At 36.7% G+C, this 23,313-nt stretch overlaps 1 protein-coding gene across 2 annotated transcripts in view; it reads left to right on the top strand.

Annotated features, from left to right (window-relative positions):
- Positions 1-23,313, top strand: part of pop1 (POP1 homolog, ribonuclease P/MRP subunit) — a 50,133-nt gene that overhangs the window by 7,860 nt on the left and 18,960 nt on the right. For both annotated transcript variants that reach the window (XM_028817302.2, XM_028817303.2), the window contains exons 5-11: positions 3,399-3,647; positions 4,043-4,130; positions 5,896-6,071; positions 13,483-13,736; positions 15,176-15,269; positions 15,475-15,583; positions 17,655-17,774. In XM_028817302.2, coding sequence (XP_028673135.1) covers positions 3,399-3,647; positions 4,043-4,130; positions 5,896-6,071; positions 13,483-13,736; positions 15,176-15,269; positions 15,475-15,583; positions 17,655-17,774 — 1,090 coding nt within the window. The remainder of the gene's footprint in view (positions 1-3,398; positions 3,648-4,042; positions 4,131-5,895; positions 6,072-13,482; positions 13,737-15,175; positions 15,270-15,474; positions 15,584-17,654; positions 17,775-23,313) is intronic.

Here is a 23,313-nt window from a genome sequence, read left to right on the forward strand (position 1 = left end):
TCTGTACATGTTCAGTCTCTCCCTGTGCATTTCCTGTGCAGCGAACAAGAGAGAGAGAGAGCGAGAGAGAGAGGCGCTCCAGGCTCGCAAAAGAGAGACGCACGCACACACACACACACACACACACACACACACAGGCGAGAGAGAGCGAGCAAGGGACGCATAAGGTAGAGAAGGCTTGTTTTAGTTTTCAGTTCTATTTACAGTGATTGGTTCGTAGCCTGCATTGTTGCAATGTTACTTTTCTTGGTGGTTTAATAATGTTACTTTTCTTGGTGGTTTATTAAATTACGGATTTTTCAAATGTTCATTTTTTCCCCTGTGCTTAAAACTCATTAAAAAAAGTGTTTTTAGCGAGCGGTTCCTAGCACTATAGCACGAAATATTGTAGTGTTAGTTTTCTCTGTTGTTCAAGGTTTTCTCAGTGTTGTTCAATGTTTTTACATTTAGTTTACCATTACGCTGTGCATTCTATGGTATAATTAACTATACTTGTGCTTAAAAATTAAAAAAATATATATATACATACAGTTCGTACAGGTCTGGAATGGATTAATTGTATTTACATACAATCCTATGGGACAAATTGCTTCGGTTCACAACCAACTCGGTTTACGACCAGAGTTTTGGAACGAATTATGGTCGTGAACCGAGGTTCCACTGTATTGTTTAATGCCCGAGTCACGTCACGTATAGATTAATGTAATGGTATTCTATCTGGCATCCCACAAAAACTTATCAATCGCTTAGAACTTCTTCAAAATTCTGCTGCCAGGATAATATCCTGCTGTTGTAAATCCACTGAACATATTACACGTATTCTCTCTCAACTTCACTGGCTCCCAGTTAACTACAGAATAGAATACTAAATACCGCTCTTAACATTTAAAGCTCTCCACAACCTCACTGATCTCCTCCAGACTTACACTCCTCTCGCTCACTCAGATCTTGTAATTTGAGAGTATTCAGTCTGGCAACATGGTGCAGCCTTAGTTTGTGGAAGACAGACACAACTAAAGACATGAACATAAAATGATGGTTGTCAATTTCAAACTGTGTTTCCTCAATGTGCTCCTTGAGAAAAAACATCATCAAGTTTGACAAATGTTAACAGCTAACAACAATCTACATAGTGACTAAATACGTTTAGCCAAAATGTTGTTTGGAGGCTCACTTGAGCACATAAATGCATAGCTTTGCTAGCTTAGCCTGGCTTAGCTAAAGTAAAGATTATAAAATGGGATTTTCTAACAGCCAAATATAACCAAAACAATTGTTCAGCCTTACCTATGAAATGTAATCCCCAGGGATCTGGTGTGGAGCGTACAGCGGTTTGTACAATCCCAAGCAGCACATTATTCATTATTTCACTCCACAGCAGTGCCACTCACAATATGGCGGCGACGTTGACGTACGATTCTGCTAGTCATGAGGCGTCTAGTTATTCTATGTCAATTTTTAAATGTGTCACCATGGCAACTTGTTGGCATACATGCTTTACGTCAAGTTTAGTTTACAGGTTGTGTTGTGTTGTTTGGGTGCCACTTACTGACTTTGGGAAGCTGCTGGGTTTGACTGTTGGGCGCTGTGCAAGTGCGCGTGCGCCTTTGGCACGGGTTGTGTCTGGCATCCGTGCATATATACAACCTTTGTTAACATTACTAAACGAAGGTTTTATATGCGGTGGTGTGCGCGTTCGGGAGGCGGTTGTATTGTTACTTGAAGTTTAGTTTACAGGTTGTGTTGTTTGGGCGCTATCTACTGAGTCTGGGAAGCTGCTGGGTTTGACTCTGGGGCGCTGAGTCACAGTGCGCGTGCGCTTCGATGCGTCCTGCATCCATGCATATATACAACTGTCGTTTAGAAATATAGATATTTTTGTACCTTAGAAATGAAAGCTTGCTATGGTGCATCACTGGCATTTTTTTGTAGGTTGTGTTTCAGACTGCATACTACCACAATGAATAGTATGCTAAATTGAGGTTGACAGAGCACAGAATTCATGCTTGTAGCAATCCAGATAATTGTATTACACGATCATGTGAAGATCCATCATAAACATGTCAGTCATCCATAGTTTATGAAACACTGGTATAGTAGGATCATGTTGTCTCTACTCTTCTTCACTGTGGCTTATAGTACATCGGGCCTTCCTGCCAGGACAGTGGAATTCTTATAAAAGCTTACCACTTTCTGCAGACACCAAGAATGAATTTTTGACATTGAAAAAATGACTGGTGCCTTGGACTTGTACTGACACCTGGCAATTCAGCTATTTTTCAAACGATTTGCATTTTATAAGAATTCTAGGATGACAGTTACATCCTTATTAAAACAAATCAATTTAATCAAGCCAGTTTTCTAGGATGACAGTTACGTCCTTGTTAAAACTAATCAATTTAATCAAGCCAGTGTAGCTTACAAGCAGAGAATTGCTCACCTTAATTTTTGAAGCAGTGCAAAAGTTACAAATAATTAATCTAAAAATGGTCAATGGAAGAGGACATGGTTCTAATAGTTAAGTGACCATTCCACCTGTAAAATTTCATGAACAAAAGAATACAAGCCAGATGTGCAATTACATTAAAAAATGGACTGAGGTTTAAGCAAAATCTGTTTTGGACTGCACAGAACATCACAATGTCTGCTTACCTATATGGAAAGATAACACTGAATTCACATAAAGTAGTCAGTAAAAGTATTACATTTGAAGGCTGTAAGAAACAACCGGATTACAAAGAGCTTCGTCAACTAGTGTGCCTGGTACAGCTAAAAGATTAACAATACCAGAAGTCTTCATAAGACAAATTTTCAACCAACAGTAGCCAGAAGAAGAAATAAGAGATTCTGTTTTGAAACTCTGAAAATGTGTCTGGCTAATGCTGAAGCTTAAAATAAGGTTGTGTTATTTAGCCAAATTTCGAGTGCATTAATAAGGGTGACAAAAAGGGACAGTATGCAAAGTCTGTACATACAGGGGCATTACAGTGACTCAGTGGTTTATGGGGACTTGAAAGTAGCACTGCTAATTTCTATGCAGCTAAAATCACAAAACATCCCTTCATTAGTAATAGGTGAAAAAGTTGTATATTTGCAAATGAATAGCAAACTTAGGTTGGGAACCTTTTAGTTCTTCAGAGTGGTTATAGTTTGTATTTTTTACTGTGCTTTTTTAATATATAGTTGCTTCTTTAAAAATTCAGTGATGATTTACTCTATGTACCATCAATATTGATGGCTATTTGCACACCTCAGGGCTGTCTTGCTGTGGTTGGCTCTGGTGGTCTGTGATCCTGAATTTGATAATCGAGTTGGAGAGTATTATGCAATTTATGTTGTTAAATACAGTAATGTATTGATTAGAAGTGTTTGATTCATGATGCTTTATCTGTATTTAGCTTGAAAAAGCCTCACAACAAAAGAAGGAGCAGTCTAAAAATAAAAGCCGCAAAGCTCGCAGACGACATGGAAATCTACTTCTGGAATTTAATCGAAGGCAAAGGAAAAATCTGTGGCTTGAAACTCACATCTGGCATGCAAAAAGATTTCATATGGTTAAGAAATGGGGGTATTGTCTTGGAGACAAACCAACAAGTAAATGTTACAGGGCATGTTACAGAGCGATGACAAAACACTGTCTCTTACAGGTGAGAAATCATTTTTTTAGTAAAATTACTGTGAAAATTGTTGACAAAATTTCCTCTTAAACATAGTGAAGTTTCACAGTGTTTTTAAATTAAGCAAGAATTAGATTAAACTTTTGGCATCATTTAAAATTTAAGCAAAAACCATGAAGCATGGTAGTGATACTGAAAATGTCTAAATATTTCAAGAAATCAGGTTTTAAATACAGTATTGGAAAATGAGCACACTTGGTTTCTTCCATGTTTATTATTATTATGTTAAAGAATCGGTGGTATTATTCCTGAGTATTTTTATATTTGTTAAGTGGCTCCTTGCGGGTTATGTTTATAATTTTGCTGGTTACAATGCTGAAGTTTTGGGTTTGAAAGTTCACACAGATATTTTTCTTTTCAATAAGGATTTGTCTTATTACTGTTGTTTGGAGCTAACTGGAGGAGAAAATGAACTACTAAAAGCACTGGCCAGACTTACCAACAGAGAAACTGGTAAAGACTATAATCACAATGTGTTAAATGTTTTTCTGTGGTATATTAATGAAAGTGTTTAAGTTCAACTAAAAACCTTAATTAAATATGTTATCCAAGGAATCTTCATATAATTTATACTTTCATTTTGGAAAATGTGACCTATTTATTTAATGTGTATAGAATATGACACTTTTTAAAATTCTGTACATGAAAAATTTTATTATGCTTTAAATGTGCTATAATGGGTTTTTTAATTTGTGATATTAGGAATAGAATTTCATTACATAATGCTGTTTTTTTTGTTTTTAATATGAAATACTGTTTAAGTTTGAAATATAACTTCTAAACTTTTCTGAAAGATGAGGTAAGAAAACTTAAGTAAATCAATTCACAAATGTATTCTCATTTAAGTTCATGTTTACTGTTCTGCATACATAATACATGGAAATTCTTAAAGAAGAAATTCCTTTTTTTGTATTGGCTGTGACAAACCGTGGAATTTTGTATGCTCTGATTTGTCTGATTTAATCTTTTTCTTATTTGATGTGTAGTGGAAGGTACTGTAATACTCTATAAAAATACATATTGCAAGTTGGAATGGGTCCAAAGCTGTTCATAAGCATTTGTATTTGTTCTACTTGTGATTTGGTGAACAAAGCACACCTTTTAATTTTCTATAAAATGTCAAATATGACACACACCTTACAAAACTAAACAAAGCATATACAAAAATAGAATTGGTAAAAGTATGAAAAAGTTTGCCTCTTCTCGAATTGAAAATGAAAAGCCTGACCTGCAGATTTTGCATTTGAGTGAAACTTTAATCTGCGGTGTTGCAGTGCATGTCAAGAAACTCCAGCCTGCATTCTGTACCTTTACAATATTTCCAGTCCCAAGTGGTGTGTTGTGTGTGGTGGTTTTTTTTTTTTAATAAATAAACTTAAGTGTAAAGTTTAAAACCACTAGTACTGATGTCAACCATGAATAACACTGGTTTTCCCTTGCCAGCAACTTGCTGTTTTTGAACCTAACCTAGACAACTGGAGTGAGTCCATCAAATGTCAATGTAGCTATTTGTGAAGAAATGGAGAACATAATAGTTTGCTAATAAAGTAAAATAAAAAAAGCCAAAATTCTGTAAAAGTAGCCTAAACACTTGAATAGGGAGTTGTTGCTCATAATGCTGAAAATGCAGAGGTGAAATTTAAGTATATATTATGTGTTTACCCGACACTTCAAGACAATTTTTAAAATACACTAGACAAAGAGCCCGTTTCGACAACGTAAGATGAAACGGGCACGAGTAGAATAGTAATAAGTATAAGCACCACAAACCTGATATAGGTGTATTGAAGGAATGCGTAATTAGGCCTCGAGCTGTAGTCGAAATTGCCTTTCAGGCCTCTAGAGCTTTAATCGAAGTCGCCTTTCTCTTTGAATTTTCACGGCCGTAAATACGCCACCTGCCGCGATGTCGGTCTCGTAAGGTTTTTCGGGCAGCTGCACAGAAGGCGGCTGCGCATTCGGCTTCGGACGTGCGCAGAAGGTGACTGCGCATCACGGGACGGAAGGACAATCCCGACCGCTTTTATATAGTGAGATGACTGTACTGCTCATTCAGTGATTTCTTCATTATTGTAAAATTTGAGTTTTCAGTGATTTAAGTTTGCAACTTTTTTTTTTTTTCCCCCCTTCTAGGGCTTTTTCTAATTGGCAGGTTGCCAAAAATGTCTTTTTAACGGATTACCACAGATTTTTTTTTGTCATGTTCTTATGCTTGTAGGGTTGACTTTTGCAGCAGTTGGGTGCCTTTCTGGCAAAAAGCAGGGATCATTAGTTCTCTATAAGGCTGAGAAGTATCCATTGGAACCTTTGGGCCCTGTAACATTCTTGTGGAAGCCAAAGAAAATGTCGGAAGATAGGCAGCTTTGGATCTGGTTTCATCCAGCACTAAAGCAGGTTTCTAAAATTTCTTCTGATGCCTAACACTCTTTTGTGTATATGACTGTTAGTGATGTTTTACAAATGCTAAATAAACCTTTTTTTCCCTTCCTGTAAATAAGATATTTTTGCACGTTAAATATTCAGTGTCAAATACCAGTTGATACTGACAACAATATCTACAGACTTGATTTTCATGTTTTAAAATATTTGGGCTGAATGACTGGTAATGAGGCGATTACAATGGATAAAGTGTTTGATCTCATTTCTTTAATTTAGCCCAGGCACTTGGTGAAGTGAAAGTAAAAAATCTTTATTAATAAATATTATTAATTAAATTATTAGTATTAAATATTAATTGTTAAATTCTGCTTCATCTACAAATCAAAGTATTCCAAATAACACTGCCCTCTGGTGTCCGTGGGTATCAGTACACCGCTAATCCCCATCAGCATTTACAATACTAGAGTGTACTATGGATTCCATATCTGAAAAATGTCCTGGGAATTATCGTTTTGCAATTCCATGTGTGCTCTTGTCACTGCCTAAAGATTATTTGTTAACTTTTTGCACCCTTTTCCAGCTAATTGGGATGACAAACCCTCCTTTTGGGGTGTTTTTATTTATTTATTTATTTTTTTGTATCTTACACTGGCAGCCTGCCTTCTGCAGATTTCATTAGTCTAGTGTAGTAGTAATAATATTGTCACATATTCTGTACAGATTACAGTGAAATTCTTATTAACATATGTGGCCAACTTGTATCATGTCTCTTCTCTCGTCGGAATCCACTTTATTGGCCATGTACACTAATGTGTACTAGGAATTTGTCTTGATTGTATTGGTGCAACATACAAGGAAACACAGAATATAAAAGATATAAGAAGATAAAATATGAAATGCAAACATATGATTCAGTGAACAAGGGCAATACAAAACAATGGAGATGGTAGGATTAATATGTCTAGGCAGTGTAGTGTGCAGATGAGTGGAAGCTCAGAACTGATTAGTAAGAATAAGTGCGTGTGGGGGGAAAAAAATTGTTTAGGTGATGTGTTGTTTTAGTTTTCAGTGCATGAAGACTTTTGCCGGAAGAAAGTCTTTGGAATAGGTGATACTCAGGGTGAGTCGGATCAGCGATTGATCTTTGTGTCCCTCTTCCTTATCCTGGACTAGTGCCTGGGGGTAAAATGATAAAGAGAGCTCCAGAGCACTCTTGACCTCAGACTGGGGTGATGGTTCATCTTTCAGCAGGACAACGACCCTAAGCACACAGCCAGGATATCAAAGGAGTGGCTTCAGGACAACTCTGAATGTCCTTGAGTGGCCCAGCCAGAGCCCAGACTTGAATCCGATTGAACATCTCTGGAGAGATCTTAAAATGGCTGTGCACCGATGCTTCCCATCCAACCTGAATCAGCTTGAGAGGTGCTGCAAAGAGGAATGGGCGAAACTGGCCAAGGATAGGTGTGCCAAGCTTGTGGCATCATATTCAAAAAGACTTGAGGCTGAAATTGCTGCCAAAGGTGCATCGACAAAGTATTGAGCAAAGGCTGTGAATACTTTTGTACGTGTGATTTCTTAGTTTTTTTATTTTTAATAAATTTGCACAAATCTCAAGTAAACTTTTTTCACGTTGTCATTATGGGGTGTTGTGTATAGAATTCTGAGGAAAAAAATGAATTTAATCCATTTTGGAATAAGGCTGTAACATAACAAAATGTGGAAAACCTGATGCGCTGTGAATACTTTCCTGATGCACTGTATATTATAACTTTTCCTTGATAAATATAAGACATGGTTAGTAGAAGTTGATAGTAATTGCTCCATCTGTTTTGATAGACAACATGAAAATACAATGATAATGAGAGTAGTGTTTCACTGAACTATTATTTATGTGGCTGGAATAGAGTTACAACCACATCAGATTAAGTTGACACACACGCACAACGTAGCATAGCAGCTGGCAACAGCACACGTGCTAATATTTGGTCTACAGAAGCCGCGCATACTTTGGGAGTAGGAGCAAGGCAAAAGTGAAAATGATGACAGAAACTGTTAACGAAAACTCGAAAAATCAGCTTTACCGAAGAAGACAGTCTAACAGACAGCCCAAGACTCAAAAAACGAGGATATTGTTGAAAAGAAGTGTTGAGATATTTTGGCCGTTTAGAGTCTGACAAGAAACAGAGTAGTGTGCACTGCAAATTGTCGAAAGCATTTTCCCACAACGGTGGTTAGTAGCGCTAATTGTTTGTACTGTCTGAAGCAGTGCCATCCTTTAGAGCATGCACAATTCAAGACTTTACAGTCCTTAGACCCAAGCAAGTGCTACAATAATGGGGATTTCTTGAAAGCTGCTTGAATTTGTACCGAGGATATATACAGAATGTTTGTTTTGTGGGTGTGTTTCTCAACCATTTAAAACAGTTTGAATCTATACAAAGGAAAAATACAGTATAGAGGTAATTTTTTTGAGATTTTATTTTATATTAATACCTACTTTATTAATTTGGAAATGACTGAAGAATTTACTTTGTGTTCTCCTGTAAAACGAAAGCTTTTGACTGGTCAGAAAGTGAGACTGTATTTTTAGTATTACATGTTCTAATGATTTGGAATTGACCACAGAATTTAGTTGCCCACTTTGTTTATGTTCTCCTGTAACTCTTGACACTTTTCACTGGTCAGAATTAAGAATTTATGTAATTATATAATATAATACCTGTTTTATTTATTTGAAATGCAGTTGTATAATGTGCAACAGTACATTTGTCAGCTTCTAACCGTAAATGTATAATATTTTAACCATAATTAACCTTATGGTATCTTCACATCTCACTTAGGAGTAAAAAGGAACCTTTAAGCTTGACAGAAATAGTGATTTGATTTATATTGTGATGTATATTGATATTAAATGATATGAAAAAAATTACTGTGATTTTTTTTTTTTTTTTTTTTTTTTTTTTTTTTTTTTTTTCTTTTCCATATTGCCCAGCCCCACCCTAGACTCATTTAGGACTTCAGTGTACAGTAAGTTACAGCCTATGATCCTTTCACAAGCTTTGATGGTGTGTTGAAAATTGGCCTTAGCCTGAAGAGAGACAGCACCAAACCAGACAGTTATAGATGAGGTCAGAATGGGCTTGATAGTAACTGTGTAGAATTGGACCAATATTGCTTGAGGGATTCTCCGCTCATGCAAAAAGACATTCTGTGATGGGCTTTCTTAATAATGAATGTGGTGTTATTGTCCCACTTAAGGTTTTGTGACAGCACAGTGCCCAGAAATTTAAATGATTGTCATCCCAATGGCTGAGCCATTTATAGCAAGTAATGTGTGAGCAGGTAGCTGTTTCCTGAAATTTATGATCATCTCCTGAGTTTTTTGAATGTTAAGGTCTGAATTATTATGGCTACACAGCAGTATGAGATTTCTCATCTCTTGTCTGTATATGGACTCATCATTGTTTTAAATGAGTCCTATTGGTATGATGTCATCTGCAAATTTAAGAAGTTGGACAGACAAATCGCCAGAGGTACAGTCATTTTTCTAAAGTGAGAAGAGTAGTGGGGAAAGGACACTTCCCTGTGGTGCACCAGTACTAAGGGGTTAACGGGTCAGACATGTTTGCCCAGGTGTACATACTGTTCATATCTGTAAGAAAGTCTGTGATCCAATGTTAGGTTGAACTTAGTGAGTTTCTTATCTAGGAGGTCTGTGATGATTGTTTTGTTTGTGGACTTTAGGTCTGCTTTCAAGATCCTCGCATATGCCCCTGGCTTATCAAGGTGATGGCAAATACAGTTCAGACCTAAATTCACTGCATCATCCACAGACTGGTAGGCTCTGTATGCAATGTGTAATGGATCCAGGAAGTCTTTTGTAGAATTCTTGAGGTCATTCAGAATAATAATTGTTACTATAGAGGTTTAAACTACTGGTGTCTAGTCATTTAGGCCTGTGACCTTTTTATTTATTTACCAAAACGATGGTGAAGGTCTTGAAGCAGGCAGGAACAGTGCAAATATCCAGAGATTGGTTATCAATGTCTGCAAATACTGTAGACAACTGGGCCTCATGCATAACGCCCTGCGTAGAATTCGGGTGCAGCTTATTAGGGTACAGTGGAAAATAAAGGCACACAGTGTGAAAAAAGCACGAAATGTCAACTTTAATCTCGAAATTTCCACTTTAATCACGTAGTTTATTTTGTCATTAAAGTAGAACATCATAAACTTAATCTTAAAATCGTTTAATTTACTAGTTTCTCAAATCCCAACGTAACTAAAGTAGCACGTTAAATGCTTTGTTTTGTATTTGATCTTATATATGCTCTATGTGCCTGAATCACTATGTGCTCTTCCTCCGACAGGACGCAGAATCCATTACGTTCGTAATATTACAGCTCTCTGAGTAATTAAAATACTGAGAAGTATATGTGATATCATTTTCATGATGATATGAGTTAAAGCATGTTATTAAACATGGGAACACGGTGGTGCAGTGATTGTTCATGTCTTACAGCAAGATGCTTGCTGCGCCATGCGCGACCTTCAATGAAATGCTTTATTACAGAAGTACTGTCTTTTTCAAACGTACTAACCCCCAATTCCTGTCCTTACTTTTCTTTCTCCAAATACCCCAATCGCCACAGAATCAGCTCAGTAATAGACGTTAAGCCATCTGTAAGCTTAGAACGGCGATTCTTCAAAACTTTTAAGGAACATCGAAATATCTTTGTAATGTTTAATTATTCTATCCATCTATCCTTCCAGTGTCGCGCCAGCCACAGCATGAAAACAGCGCGATGCAGGAACAATCCGTGAACGAAGCTCAAGCTCGCTAGCGCTGCGACACCGTGTAGTTAAAGTTAGTTTTATCTGTATAATATAATCAACATATTTTGCTGCATTTCATCTTAAAAATTATATCGTCATCATATGTAAATACGCGCTTTATAAAGTGGCTCAAGTTGTGCAATATTATAACTGTATCATAAGTACAATTACCTCACGGTAACTTGCAAGTACAAACCGTTCTACAATGAGCACTTGATGGACTGATCAAGTGAGTGTATAGTTCTTGGGATGAAACTGTTTGTGAACCGCGAGGTCCGAACAGGAAAGGCTGTGAAGCATTGGCCGGATGAGAGCAGTTCAAATATTGAATGGCTGAGGCAGCGGGTGCTTGATGCTGTACCGATAATTCTCTTTCCAATCGCTGTAGATCTGTGATTCACACTCGGATACAGTGATATAAATACTCCAAGTGGTGCAGTGCGAGTAATATGGAAAAAGATGATCCGCTGTGGCAACTCCTAACGGGAACAGCTGACAGAAGAAGAAGAAGGTGCAGTGAGAGTAACAACGCTAAAGCAGCTATGGTATTTAGAATAGTTTGACCATTCTGTGGACCATTATATTGTTACAGGTTAATTACAATCAGATGCATTAAATTTATGAACGATATGCGGTTAATTTCCGTGTATTTGATAAAGCCGCTGTCGTGAATGTGGATCTAAGAAAGGGTAACCACACAGGAACAGTAGCACTGCTTTGACGCTGGGTGCCGCCAGTCTGCAAAACCGAGCGGAGAACTCCATGATATGAGGTACCGTGGAAAAGTGCATGGCTTTACGCCAAGTGTAGGTTTTATACATCGCGATTTGAACGTGGAAACGTTCTTGCGCAACATTTCTGTGCGTCCGCACCGTTTATACATGAGGCCCCAGGTCTGTACAGTGCCCGAGTGTGGAAGCAGAAATAAGGACGGGTCTGTCTTATTTTGCTTTTTGAATAAGCTCCATATGTCTTTCAAAGCAACTGTAAAACTAACTGATTAGCCAGACTGGAATTAGCAGAACTGTTTTTGTTTCTTGCAGTTTGAGACCTGTTTTAAGACCTCCCCACACTGATGTGCTGTCATTTTGCAGTCAATTGCTCCTGCAGCTTATTGGAGTACTTTCTTTTCACACCTTTTGACCCCTTTCTCCAAGACCTACTTGGCTTTCCTGTATTCCTCATGATTGCTAGATCTGAAAGCACACTCTTTGTTCTGATGCAGTCATCTGAGCTCTGAGGCGAACGAAGACTTATCATTGCTAAGCATCACAATTGTTTTTGCAAACATCTTAAAAACTAATATATGAAATTACAGCATCTGTGTATTTGTGATTGTTGGAGGTAGCAGTTTTGAAATCACTCCAGTTTATACAGGCAAAGCAGTGCTGAAACTCCTCTATTGCCTTACTGGTCCACTTTCTAACTGTTCTTGTTACTGATTTTACAGTTTCCAGCTTTTGTTTGTAAGCAGAAATAAGGTGAATCATAGAATAGTCAGAATTTACGAGGGGACAATGGGAGAAGGCATGATAAGCATCCTTAATAACTGTATAGCAGTGATCTAAAATATCTCCATCTCTGGTAGGGCATTTTATTTGCTGTTGATATTTAGGAAGGACCTAGTTAAAATCACACAGATTAATGAACGATTTGAGTGTCCAGGTTGTCTCTTTCAGTCTCCGTGATTACATAAGGTGTATCGCCACTGCACTTAGTGAGTATTAGCATGAGGGCTAGAATTATGGAAGAAAATTTGTGCAGTAAATAAAACGGATTACAATTTATAATAAACAATTCTAGGTTGGGTGAGCATGACTTAATAAGAACAGTCACATTGTTACACCAACCTTGATTAACATAGAAACACACTCCTCTGCCCTTTCTTTTGTTGCAAAGTTTGGTAATGCGATCTGCTCGGTGTAGTGTGAAGTCAGGTAGGTGTAATGCAGAGTTGGGAATAGTCATTCAGCTATGTTTCAGTAAAGCACAGAGCAGATAAAAAAGAGAAGTCTGTTGTAGTACGTATGAACAGCTACAATTTGTTGCCTTTTTGCCAATGTCAAGTCAGCTCTTTTGCCTCTGCATGGGCACCTGTGATCAACAAAATTGTAAGATCCGTGGATGTAGTTATATCTGGAGTTGCATCAGGTGGCACAGTGCCACCGGAGTCCAGAAGCTCTTCCTGTTTATATGTTATATAACTTTGCATGGTGAAAACGAATTTAACACTAAAAGACAGACGGAGCACCAAAGTACTGTGGCTGCCATTGTAGGCACCATCATAAGTACGGTCTCTTGCTTCATAATAAACAGTTTTAATTAATAGAAAACACAAACTGGCTTACCAGACTTACTACTTAACTCCTGTTTCTATGTTCGCATAATGTGCAACCATTTTTCCCTTAGTATGATAATCCTTTAATTAACTAGTTAAGAAAGCTCTGTAGTAGTCCCCATTGGCATTCACTTAACTGTAACTTTTCTGAAATATGCAGTATGTTTTCAAACTTTGTTTGGAAGGAGAAATGATTATATTAAATGTGTATTGCTTCATATACATGTCTTTTTCCTTAACATTCAATAGGATCTTATACCACAGCTTAAGACTGTTTGCCAGTGTGGGGAGCCAGTTGTCCAAAGTATTCCACTTCCAGAGCCATCAACAGTAGTGTCTACAGTTGAAGAAATGCCTGAACCTGTCTCTGTTGGAAGTAAAAGAAAGAGGAAAGATGGGACACCTTTAGAAGAAATAACTGTAAAGAAGTTCATTAGAGAAAAAACAAGTCCAACATTAATACCAGCTTGTTGGAAATCTCAAACTACAGGAATTGTGTTAAGGTTAGAATGATCTTTTGTGGATTTAGATTTTATCATTGTACAGTATTTAAAAGGCAATCAATAGTCATCAGGACTTTATAGTGAGTAGTATTTGTTCTGTATCGTGTTTTGGTAGCTTTGCTTTCCATCAAATCCTGCAAGCAAGACAAGGCCTTCAAAAACAAAGTATTATGTAAGAATATTTGTTCGGCTGTGGCTGGACAGTCTTTTTCCCTGGAACACCTACAGATTGTTGGGTGTTTTTTTTTTTTTTTTTGGTCTCTCTGGCCAACTGACCTTACCAGACTGTCATTTAGTGACATAAAAAACAATTCTATAGTATATTAAAAACTTTCTCTTATGTGTTTATCTTGTGTAAGTGTGCATTGTTTATTTTTGTAGGCAATCTATGCAATGTTATCTAATTTTAATTTGTTTTTCTTTGTATATAAAGCACTACATGGTTTAAGTGAAAATATGATACAGAAATAAATGTTATGGTTGTTGCTCATCAAAAGACAGTTGTGAAGATGCTGTGTTTCTCTGTCAAATTGATCCACATTCTGTACGACCGTATTATGCTTTCATCTAGATTTGTTTGTTACAACAGTGCCCAGTTGCATTAAAGTTAGTTTTTGAACACTTTAGTCAATACTGAGTTTCAGTGAATACCTTAGTACTAAGTGTATAATTGAATGGTGAATAAATAAGCTGTTCAATGTATTTCTCTGGGTACCTCTGCTCTTTCTGGACTCCCTGATATTCAAATATACCTAGTAGAAAATTAAAACAGTTTACTCTTACTGGTTAGGGGAGTTTCTTTTATTTACTAGGCTGGGCAGGGCTTGCAACAAAAAATTAATGGCTCCTAAATGGGAATACAGTAAATCCTCATTATCCGCTGGTTCCATTCCAGTGAATTCCTTTATCTACTATTACAAAAGTATAGCTCATTTTATGAAATCCTTTTCATGAACTATACTGTCTTGGTCAACGTGTGCCTTCCCTGTGCCCAAAGGCATGGGTAAGCTGTTGAACCCCATTCATTGGGGCCTGACCATTTTCCTCCCCATTGGGTCCTCCCCCGACCTGATGTCCTGCTTCAGTAACCTGAATAATAATAAGTTTTAAAATAGTTATTAGATTAGTTGTGGTGGCAGAAGCTTGCTATAAAATCTATTTTAAATCAATTTAAAGAGGTATTTTCTACACTAGTAATTTATGATTGCACACAGGTTGATGAAAGTAGGAAGATGTGACCAGTTTAAGACTAGCAGAAATTTGCTCCCATTTTTATAATCTGTAGACCTGAAAGGTGGCCTTGAAGTACCACCTTTGTATCTGGTATTTATAGTTTTATACAATTTTAAAAAACAAAACAAAACAAAAAAACACATTTTATAATAGAGGTTATAAACGGTTATGATGTCCGAGTAATATTTTTGTATGTTGCCTTTTAGAGACCTTACCTTGGAAATTTTAAGATACCGTTTAATTGGCCCACTGTCTCACTCAGTTCTTAGTGATGCTTTGTATCCTGCTTCATTATGCAAGGTAGGAATGTACTAAAAATTGGAACATATTTGTTTTCATGAGCTTGTCTTTAATTTCTGCTTTGTGAGAATTAAATTGCATTAACAGTTTCATAAACAAATAAGTATACCTCATTGTTGATGCATGTTTTTATTTCAGAAAATAGGCAGATGTGAAACTTAAAAACCAATTAATTTTGCCAACTTTGTTTTTCTTTTCTCTGTAGATCTTCCATTCTCAACATGAAAAGCACTGCTCCTGGTGGCCAGAGTATTGCAATGAAGACAATTTATTTTTGCATGAGCGTCAACAGAACCTTTTTCAGTTACTAAGGGGTATGTTTTGCTACTTAGGATACTGCAGTCCATCAGCTCCCCCTTGCAAATGGGACACTACCTAAAGTGGTTTCATTGTTTGATTGCAGTATTTACCTAATGGGACTTTTAAATTTAAAACCAGCTACTTACAGATTTAAAATCTGCTTTTTTTGGAGGTCAGAACAAAGTACTAACAGAAATTATTTTGCATTTGAAAGTTAACACTGCTTTTTCTCAATACAGCAAAATTGTTTCAACCCATAAACCATGATTAGGTTGTTCCTGAAAGTGGCTTACAAAGATAAAATGGCATGCTGAAAAAACATGACACTAAGTGGAAACTACTGAAAATGTCAGTTTTAAATATTCAAACTATAATGCACATTTATAGTGGGTTTGCCATTTTTTAATTTTCACATGACAGTACTTACAAGTTTATGCTTTTCATATTTTTCCAAAGCGTGAATTAGCTGGATTTAGCTTCATGTTTGTTCATTGCTTTCATTTTCTTGGAATATTTAACAATATTTAAAAAAAAGCTGTTTTGGATGTTGTGTGCATTTGAGTAGATAAATGACATGGATAATGTGACAAAAGTGATTTTTCTTATGCACATTTCCAAAGTTTATGAATATGGATACAGAGATTAGCACATAAGGAGAATTACAACATGTTCTTTATAATATTCATTGTAGCATATATTTAGTTATATGATTTGAGTTTTCATCACCCAGTAATCAAGTTCAGAGTTGAGAAGTCCATACATTCCACTGTTTTGGGACTCTGAAACTTCACTTTTGTAATGACTTAGTTCTTTTTCTTAACATATTAACAATGTTAACAGTGTCTAGGAAGGTTTATTTACATATGTAATCATTTTTCCTTTCTGTGCAATGGATAGGTACTCTGGCCTTATTCCTTTTGTTGAACTACATTAGTTTTATTTAATTTTTAAGCATGTCTTTATAAATATATATCCTGTATGGTCACCACTTACTTGGAGTATATAAAATAGCATATGTAGGTTATGGCTTGACTGTGAAAAATGTCTGTTGGAATTTCGATTATCATATTGATGGCTGGGAAAGTAGCAGGAGCTGGTAAAGTTATATTGAGACTATGTGTGGTGCAAGTGTATTCACATTCCTTAATTTGTGCTCCATACAGCTAGAGCTTGTAGCAGTTAAAGTGCCAGCAAAATTTCTTTGTTACTACCAATCATTCATACCCTTAGAAAACGGGAGCAGCTCTAAACAAGGTGTCACTTTGGTTCTACTGGGATTCTTAAAAATGTATGGAGGAAATATTTGAGCTTTTATGCAAGGGCATCTTATGGGCAGTGCTGCAAGAGTTTTAGCCCTAGGAGCCACAGTTACATGTTTTTTTTTTTTTTTTAGTCACCATTTGAAAGTAAAAATTGTTGCTATAATTTTTTCAGCAATAAGACAAATCTAATTTAAGAGGACATAAGAATTTGATATAGCATGTCTTAACTACTACTTTTTGTACCATTTAGACGATATCCTTTTTGCCTTGTGTGACTGTAGTCTTTGACACATACACATGGTTCACAGCCAAATCAGAATGGAAGTATTGAAATCTGAGCTAATACTCTTCTGGGGCCTCATGTATAAATGGTGCGTACGCACAAAAATGTTGCGTTCTCTCGTTTCCACACTCAAATCGCGATGCATAAAACCTAAACTTGCAATAAAGCCACGCACATTTTCACGGTAGCTCAGACCATGGCGTACGCAAGTTCTTCGCTCGGTTTTGCATACTGTGTCTCCCAATTAATGTTGGTATTCCCAAGACAATAAAAACTAGAGTGTGATCTTGGATATTTTGAAGTTGTCAAAGTTCTGCTGAGAATTTTATAACAACTCTTGCTGAAAAGTACTAGTATAGAAAAAAAAAAATTGGGAGTAATGTGCATGTTTTGCTGTTATTGGTTAATACTACTTTTTATTTATATTTTTATATTATATTTCAAATGCTTAAACACACATATATAAAATTTGTGTAGTGTGTGTGATTTACGTGTGTGTATATAATCTCATATGCAATTTGTTTTTTTTAATTTTTGAAGGTATTGCATCACCTGCAGAAATATCAGCGGGTACTGTTCTTGGGCTTGTAGTAGATGATCCTAGGCTCACTCTGCCAAGGAAGAGAACAAAATCTATGCCTAATCTTTCAATGCTGCCAGGTAACTAGGAAATAAATACATGTTAAACTACTCTTTTCTTAGTATGAAGTGTAGCTCTTTTTTAACTTGCATCAGGTCATGTATTTTCTTACTGAAGAGAAATCACATATAATTGTAAATTGAAAAGTCAATGTTAATTAAAAAAATTTGTATGACTTGTGTAGATGTCACAATAGTAATCATTTCCCTTTTAATAATTAAGTGATATTGAATATTAAGTAGGGGTGTGTGATATTGGCAAATTATATCTATTTTCTTGGACCTTGACAGTAACAATAATTAGACATTATTTTGCTTCCTTTAATAAATGTGTATCTAAAGGTCTTACTGATCTAGCCTAGTCTTGTTAATAGGATATTAATTGCAGCTTACTAATCAGATTAATGGAAACAGTTAAGAAAAACAGGTCTTATTTACTTGGAAACAGAAGTTGAAGTATTAGAGATTACACAGTGAAGTAAACCATTTCAAAGTGGCCTACAGGATTTACACAAAAGACCAACAAACCTCTTCTAATGAGAGCATTTTAAGCATACACTTAACCTTTAATGTAAGCAAGATATGAAAGCAAAGGGAATAAAACACCAATTATAATTTAACTATAGGGCCTGAAAATTACAGTCTGTATAAACATAAACTGCTCTGTTGTAAGGTAAATTGTGCATCTTGCAAGTGAGAATAAAAATCTAGCACACCGTAGTATAGTGTAAAAATCCCAAATTCTGTCAAATACTGTACAAAAAAAAATATAGCATTTGTTAACAACTTCTGTCATATATTGCACACGGATATAAAAAAAACCCAAACCTATAACAATTTAAAACAAATTAACTTTGTTCTGTCCAATATTGCACAAAGATGTCAGAAAAAAATACAATTGTAAAATTCTACTGAGGAAACTTCAAGTTGTGTGACAAAAAAAACTGGCCGTCCACAGCACCTGGCTTCAGAGCAGCATGATTACATTTCCTTTGGTGCTGAAAGCCCTCTCAGAAGGGCTGCTTGAGGTACGGTTTAACAGGTACTTTTTTGCAATTTTCCATAATTTGGAGGAATGTACTACTTGTGTTTTCTACCACTCAAGCGGATTTAGATCACTGTCCACCTCAGGTATCAAGTAGCTCTTGATCTTTTTTTTTTTTTTTTTTTTTAATGGTGGTGTGCAGATACTCTCCACCTTTTGAATTTTATTTATTTATTTAAATAATAGCCGCTGAAAGGCCTTTACTGCATAATTTGTTTGAACTGTTTTTTTTTTTTTTTTTTTTTGCCCCGACATGTGCAGGGCTCTGTACTAGATCAATTTCACTTAAATGATATTTTATAGAGGAACCCAAATTACTCATCAATGGCAATCTGAACAAGGAAGCCTCTTCCAGTCAATAATCTGCAATGCACTGACAACGTTAGACCTACTGCCTGTTGTCATGCAAACCATGTGGCCTTCTTGTAGCTGTGTCATGCCATCTGTTGCTTTTTTTATCGTATGAATCCGCTAAAGTTTGAGTGCTTGTACTTTGGGTGATTTAGATCTGTCGTGGACGGTTGATTCCTGAAGATTTTCTTATTCTTCAAATTCTGTGCAATGGTTAGTTCACAGATGGCGAAACAAGTTAGTTATCGAGCTGTCCAACATAGTTTGCAGATTGCTATCTTTTAAATTAAATCGAACGGTATAGATTGTAAGGCTATTTTTATTCCCTGGCACTGTTTTGCTCACTCATTTTTAGGCAGATGCATGCTGGCCGTCCAAGTCATTGCACTTACTTTCCACATGTGCAGTAGTCTATCCTGTTAGTTTCTACTGTATGAGACAGTGAATGCATGGACTCCCAAGGCTTGTTTTTGGTGGTTTTTTGTGGTGTGAGTGACCTACTCTATAATATCAGCTCGCACATCATTAAAGCAACAATTAAGATATTATTATAGACCATGCATGTCAAGCATTCTTAATATTAAGTATAGTTCACACTGTAAAACATTATTCTTAAAAGCTTTACTAACTTGGTGTCAGGTAGCAGCTATTTTTACTTGGTCTGCTTTTGTACTACATATATGTATGATTAACATGCACATCTCTTTGTGTTTGCATGTCATATCAGTTTTCTGTTGTATTCCTAAAATGGTACTTTTTGCTTCTGTTTTTTGTATACATACAGATTACTATCTAGCCTGTTCAGGTCTTCTGCTCTCTGGGAGCCTCTGCTTGGCCATGCAGATGAACCAGGTTCAAATCCTGGCAAGGCCTAATGGAAAAATATAGTGATCTGTGTGTTGTTTTGGCAGAATGATATACTTTCAAATATTACTAACCATTCAACAATACAGTGATCCCTCGCTATATCGCGCTTCGCCTTTCGCGGCTTCACTCCATCGCGGATTTTATATGTAAGCATATTTAAATATATATCGCGGATTTTTCGCTGCTTCGCGGGTTTCTGCGGACAATGGGTCTTTTAATTTCTGGCACATGCTTCCTCAGTTGGTTTGCCCAGTTGATTTCATACAAGGGACGCTATTGGCAGATGGCTGAGAAGCTACCCAGCTTACTTTCTCTCTCTCTCTCTCTCTCTCTCTTGCGCTGACGTAGGGGGGTGTGAGCAGGGGGGCTGTGTGCAGCTGCTTCCTGAAGGTCATGCTGCACGGTGCTTCACATACTTAAAAGCTCAAAGTATTGATTTTTGACTTTGTTTTTCTGTGGCTCTCTCTCTCTCTTTTCCTGCTCCTGACAGAGGGGGTGTGAGCTGCCGCCTTCAACAGCTTTGTACCGCGGTGCTTCGCATACTTAAAAGCCAAAAAGCCCTATTGATTTTTTTTTTTGACTTCTTGCTTTGTTCTCTCTCTCCTGACGCGCACTCCTTTGAAAAGGAAGATATGTTTGCATTCTTTTAATTGTGAGACAGAACTGTCATCTCTGTCTTGTCATGGATCACAGTTTAAACTTTTGAAAAAGAGACAAATGTTTGTTTGCAGTGTTTGAATAAAGTTCCTGTCTCTCTACAACCTCCTGTGTTTCTGCGCAAATCTGTGACCCAAGCATGACATTCTAAAAATAACCATATAAACATATGGTTTCTACTTCGAGGATTTTCCTATTTCGCGGGTGGCTCTGGAACGCAACCCCCGCGATGGAGGAGGGATTACTGTACTAACAATTGATGGACACGCATATGAAAGCTACTTTTATTATTGGTTAATAAAGCTTTTTAATTTAACATGAAAGTGATAGAAGCTATGTTTGCACAAGTAAGCAATACTTTTAATACAATAGTTTGCATTCACATGATTAACCAGTCTTACAAAACTTTATTTTCATTCTTTAAAAAACAAAGTTTTAAAGAAATAATTGACCCAAAAATATTTTTTTATTTTGTTTACCCCTTTTAGTTTGTAATGATGGCTGAGGAAAAAATGTTATCTTCATGCAGAATAAGAGAGAACAGTTTATAATTCGGGAAAAATTCCGTTACAACGAAGTGCCATGGACCTAAAAAATATTTCGTTGTAATGAAAATTTTGTAGTAATGAGATTCTGTATTTGTTGCTATAGTGCTTTCTTTAACTTGTGTCCAGGTGTTCTTTCGCGTTAATTTTAATCTCCTCCTGTCCAAGTTATGCTGACAATTTTTCTCAGCATTTCCTTGCGATAATACACTTTCAGGATGTGAATGATGCCCAAATCCAATGGCTGAAGCGCTGCCGTGCAACTGGGTGGGAGGAATTCAACGCGAACATTGTCTAAATATGGAAGTATGCTGTGCGAGGCACAGTTATCAATCAGAAGCCGAATCATCCTCCTTCATATTGTGAGGTTTCCAAACTCTTTTGGGATTGCCCCCACCCAATGGGATGACACGCCGAAGTGCGTCCCGAGGCGCAATTGCTGCATCTGTTTGTCCGTTGCCGGGGTAGGTCAACAGCAGGCTCACAGTGCTGCAGCAAAGCGCCACAAAAGCAAATTCTAAAAGATTGTGGTTGCGCTATAAGGCCCCCGTCTTGCACCCTAAAACATGAGGCGGAGTCTCCATACTTTATCAAAACCAGCTTTTTTTCAGCTTGAAACGGGAACAGCATGGTTATTGTAGCGGGATCTGCCACACAGACACAGGGTTGTGGCTAGGTTACAAAGTTCCTTGCATCACCCATCAAAATCTTTTCTGTTTGCTTCGGCACCGAGCTGCAGCAGCGTGTGAGTCCGCTGTTGCCGAGGCAATGGATAAACAATTTTCCACAGACGCAGTGATCGCACTTCAGGACACTCTTTGGCGTGTTGTCCCATGGGGGGGGGGAAGTCCCAAGAGAGTTTAGAAACCTCACAACAGTGACGTTGCTTTTTCTTGAATGAGTGCCGCACTAATAGTAATGTTTCTTGAACAAGCATCACTTAACCACATAAAAACTGCTTTTTTTTGACATCTTCAAATGCAGCAGTTTGCATACGATTGCAACCTAAGATTTTTCTTCTTGAAAGACCGAGTAAAAAAAAGAAAGTTAACACTGTCGATGGCGAAATTCCAAATTCACTGGCAACGTCTTTTCTTTTTGCCGCAAAAATTTCAAGTGTTTTTTTCTAATGTGAACTGTTGTCGTTTTTTTTCATGTCTGCCATTTCTATAGGAGGGTGACAATGAGTCATATTTCAATCAATGTTTTTCAAATGTTGACAAGCAATAAGCAAAAAAGGTATCACTGAAAACCACAGGAAACAACCACAGCAAAAAAACAGTACAAGGAAATTTTGAAGAAAGAAAAAAAAATTTTCAGTGTTTGTTTGGGGATCGTTGTGCACAACTGAGTGGCGACCACAGAACTAACTGCTCTGGGAGTGATTCATTCAGGTATTTCAAGGTCTTTTGGGCATTTCGTTGTAATGAAAGTATCTGCTGAAAGTACTTTGTAGTAACAAGATTTCTATAGACTTTGTCATATGGGGAAACTGTCGGGACCATAAAAATACTTAGTTGTAATGAAAATTTTGTTGTAAAGATATTCGTTGTAATGGAATTTTACCTGTGTAATGAAATTTTATGGTAACCCGTTCTGTCCAATGCCAAACGATGTGAAAAACATCCATGGTAAAAAGAAAAAAAATCACTTAATAATCGACATGTCCGATATCCATTCTTTTATTCAAAACTTGCAAAATGCATGCATTTTTTGATAAATCTTGGTATATAAGATAAACAGGAAAGATGCTTTTCCATAATGTGTACTTGAATTGAAGACGGAGAGGCAGATCACCTAGGTAGACTCAGTGTGATCTTAAACAGTCAAGAAGCAGAAAAAATGTATTTCAAATGAATCTTTTGCTGCGTCTTTATAACATTTACAAACAGTATTTAAAGCACTCTTCTCAGTGTCCTCTGATCTATTACGCTAACCCAGAGGAAGGTGTCATCCTTTTTTATGTAGCTGGCAGTCTCTTTTAAACTTTGTTTAGGTCTTTTATACATTTTATTTAGTGCCAATTTGTTAGAACTTGGTTATACTTCACCTTTGACTGGTATAAAATAAATCATATGCTTTGTTTCCTTTTGCA

Source organism: Erpetoichthys calabaricus, chromosome 13 (genome assembly GCF_900747795.2).
Source record: "Erpetoichthys calabaricus chromosome 13, fErpCal1.3, whole genome shotgun sequence".
NCBI lineage: Eukaryota > Metazoa > Chordata > Cladistia > Polypteriformes > Polypteridae > Erpetoichthys > Erpetoichthys calabaricus.